General features: G+C 26.3%; 1 protein-coding gene across 1 annotated transcript; it reads left to right on the top strand.

Annotated features, from left to right (window-relative positions):
- Nucleotides 1-1,264: 1,264 nt before the first annotated feature.
- CLUP02_08407 (uncharacterized protein) lies at nt 1,265-1,504 on the top strand (the record flags this gene model as incomplete). The annotated part of the gene is made up of 1 exon (XM_049287397.1): nt 1,265-1,504. A coding segment is annotated over one exon (240 nt), but the record flags the coding sequence as incomplete, so codon positions are not given.
- Nucleotides 1,505-3,913: the final 2,409 nt, after the last annotated feature.

The following is a 3,913-nucleotide window of genomic DNA, read 5'->3' as shown; positions in this document are numbered from 1 at the left end:
TTTTACCGATTTAACGACTATAGTCTATTAGCCTCGTAGGCTATATCGCGTGCTCTTTTAATTAAGACCTTATAACGAATTAGATCGTCCTATAGCTAAGATAGTAATCTAAAAAAGAACTAGTATGCCTTTACTTTCGAATTCTCTATATCTTTTGTACTTAGGTTATAATAGATTACTAACTACTTAGCGAGGAACTAAGTAGGGGTCTGGCCCTTTTTTAGCCTCTTCGTCCTTAGCTCTTTATAGTATTCTCGTTCTTAAGTCTCGGGGTCTACGTGCTATTAATAAATAAACGCTAAAAAGTCGCCCTAGGAGAGGGGATCCTAGAGGCTCTTCTTATAATTATACTATTACGTTTATAATAATAAGGATATTTTAGATAGGGCCTATTCGATATACTATTTTATAGTGCTTTTTGCGCGAAGCTTATTACTTATTTCTATAGTAATAATCTAGTTTATTACCTAGGTACTCGTAGACTTTTCTCCGATCGGTTTATAGTTATAGAAAGGAGGCTTTTCGTATTCTCGTTAACCTAGACGCGTCGCTAGCCGCTTAGTAAGCTATTAAACGAGCTCTTCGTATCGACGCCGTTCTTAGTTTCGATCTTCGATTATTATTTCTATTATCTTATAGAAGTAGGTTATTATTAAGCCCATGGGGTCTATTAAACTAGCTATTTTAGTACTACCCGCGCCTTTATATGCGCCTTAACCTCGTATGTCTAGTAATCGGTCGCTAATAAACGTCCCGTTTATAATAAATAAGGTCTTTAGGGTATTAACGGGGTAATTAGCCCGTAAGGGTAATCTGCCCCAATTATCTTCTTTATCTAGCTCTTCTATAAACGCTAGTATTTAGATAGGACTCGCCCTATAATAGGCTCGTTCTCCTAGATAGAATAGGGTCGAGTAGTCGACTCTAAATAGCTATAGCTCGTTAATATTAATAGCTCTTCGCTAACGGCTAGGCGTCGTTTTATTAACGTTCCGTTCGTTTCCGTAATTTATTATTACTTATACTAGTTACTCCGTAGAAGTAAAAGCTTTAGAATTATAAGAGATTAGGCTATAAGTACTTAACTAGCGAGGTTATAATATAAGTATAGGTATATTATAAGACTAAAGCTTATAAAGTCCTTCGTAAGGGCTCTGCTTCTTAGAAAGTTCTTTCGTAATAAGATCCGTGCACCGGTCGCTAAGTTATTAGCGTCCTATCGCCGGCCGCATCCCGAATCCATTATACTTTAATATATTATTAATTAAAGCTTACTCTTAAAATTAAGGAGCGAGGATTCGAGATCGAAATACTTTACTTATTTTATTGTTCGTTAGGGCGAAAATATAAAATATTAAAGGGTAAATTAAGGTATTATAAGTATATACGTTATAATCGTTCTTATAATATAACTATTAATACTATATACGATTATAAGTTTCTTTCTTTTTTTATTAGTATTTTCTATATTAATTATATTTATAATAAATCGTCTTTTATTTAAAACCGATAAGTTAGAATATAAAAAAGAAATAGAGGAGCTTTTTTTTTAAAAATAGGTTAAGGCCTTACGTCGTACGTAAGCTAAAATAGATTAGTTTTTATTAAAATTAGATCGTTTTTAAAAAAAATAATTTTGGTATTTAAGAGGGGAAAAGTAATCCCTAATCTTTTTAATATTATTAACGAGGATAAGTTAGCTATTATACGAGAGGTATAGTTTAATAATACTTTTAAAGTAATTAATTAGGATATTATAATAACTAGGAGTTCTAGTTTTAATTTTAATTTTAGTATTTTAAAAAAGATTCCTAAGAGTTCTAGAGGTTTATAATAAGTTCTTATATATTTTCCTTATATCCGTAGTTTTTCTATTTAATTAGGAATTCTTATATTCTATTCTTAACTCTATAATTAATAATTCGTTTAACTTCGTACTCTAGTTAGTTTAGTTCGATAATAATATAATTTTCTATATATAAACCTCTTAATATAAGTTTAAGTAATAAAATATAAAAACCGGAATAGTATCGTATCGTATTTAATAATTTTAATTCGTAATTAATTAATAAAACTTTTTTAATAATTTTAAAAGGTCTAAGTTTTGTATAATCTAATTCATTACTTAGTTATTTAATTTTAATATTATAATAAAGGAGATAGGTACTATCCCCCTTTTTTAAAAATAGTCCTTTAATCCTCAATCTATCTGCGTTCTTTTTAATATATTATTATATAAACTCGAGGTTTAGTAAGGCTTATTTATAGATCTCTTTAAGTTTATTTACGTTTATTATAACTTTTATAGCCTATAGTCCTTATCATACTTCTCTATATATTATTAATTAGAATTCGTAATTAAAATAAAATAGGGATTTTCTTATGCTTTTATTAACTATACTATTATATACGAACTAGGCTATTAATAAAAGTACTACCTAATTATCTTAATTATAATTTATATAATAACGAAGGTATATTTTAAGGATCTAGTTAATCCTTTTTATTTATCTATCGGTTTATAAATAAAATAATATCGATAGTTTATAGTCTATACTAAGTTACGAAATTAAGGATTTCTAAAACTTTAAAATAAATAGCTTATCTTTATTAGAGATAATTTCTTTTAGTAAACTATAGTTCGAAAGTATAACTTTAATAATATATATACTAGGTCTTTTGCAATACTTAATTCCTTATAGGGAATAAAATATATAAACTTAGTAAGTCGATTAACTATAACTAAGATATCATCGTATTATACTTTAGTAAATAGTTCCTTAGACTTTAGTAGTTTAATAATAAAGTCTTAAATAATTAATTACTATATTTTTAATAGTAATTATAATAGTTATAGCTCGTTATAAGGTTTATATAGGCTCTTTTTACTTTTTTTATAAATTACGTAGTCCTTAATTACTTTTATAATTTTAGTACGTATAGCGGATTTATTATAATACTAGCGAATCCGTTTTTACGTTTTAATTACTCCTTAAAAACCGTATACTAATATATTATAAATTTCTAGAATAAGCTTAGGGGTTATCTCTCTAACTAGGCTAGTATTAATCCTTTTAACTATTATAAAAAGCTTTATAATTAGTATAAGGCTACCGTCCTTCTCTTATTTAAAAATAACTTAGGTTTTTTTAGGGACCGCGACTTCGTAATTAGGTCTTTTACTAAGAGCGTCCGCTCTATTATTTTCTAAACCTTTTTAATAAATAATTCGGAAGTTATATTTAAATAGGAATTCGCTCTATTTAACTTATCGTTTATTTAGATTCTTATTAATTATAAAATTTATAAAGTTCTTATAGTTTATATAGACTATAATTTCGTACTTAGTTCTAAATAACTATAGTCTCTATTTTTAAAATACTTTAATAATTACTATTAGTTTTTTATTATAGATCTATTAATTTAATTCTACTCTATAAAATGCCTTAGAGTAGAAGTAATATAAGTAAAGCTTTTTTTATTTATTGCGTTATCTTAAAACCGCTCTCATAATAAAGTCCGAAGTATTAGTCTCGATTTTAAAAGGTTTTTAGGGGTCCGGGATTATAATAATTAGTTTAGAAACGACTACATTCTTAACTTTAATAAATACTTCTTTATACTTAAGATCTTAAATAAATAGAATATCCTTTTATATTAAGTTATTAAGAAGTTTAACTATATTCGTATAGTTTTTAAGGAATTATTAATAAAAATTAACGAATCCTAAGAATCTTTATATATCCTTAACGTTCTATAATATAAGCTAGTTCCTAATTACTTCTATTCTTAATACTTATATATAGATTTATTATAGTATAATAATATATTTAAAAAGTCTATTTTTTATATATAGAACTTGTATTTAGAGGGTTCGGTATATAGCTTAGTATTTTAGAGCTTTTAAAATACT

Source organism: Colletotrichum lupini, chromosome 4, assembly GCF_023278565.1.
Source record: "Colletotrichum lupini chromosome 4, complete sequence".
NCBI lineage: Eukaryota > Fungi > Ascomycota > Sordariomycetes > Glomerellales > Glomerellaceae > Colletotrichum > Colletotrichum lupini.
The sequence above is the reverse complement of the archived record's forward strand: the minus strand, read 5'-3'. Positions and strand labels throughout refer to the sequence as shown.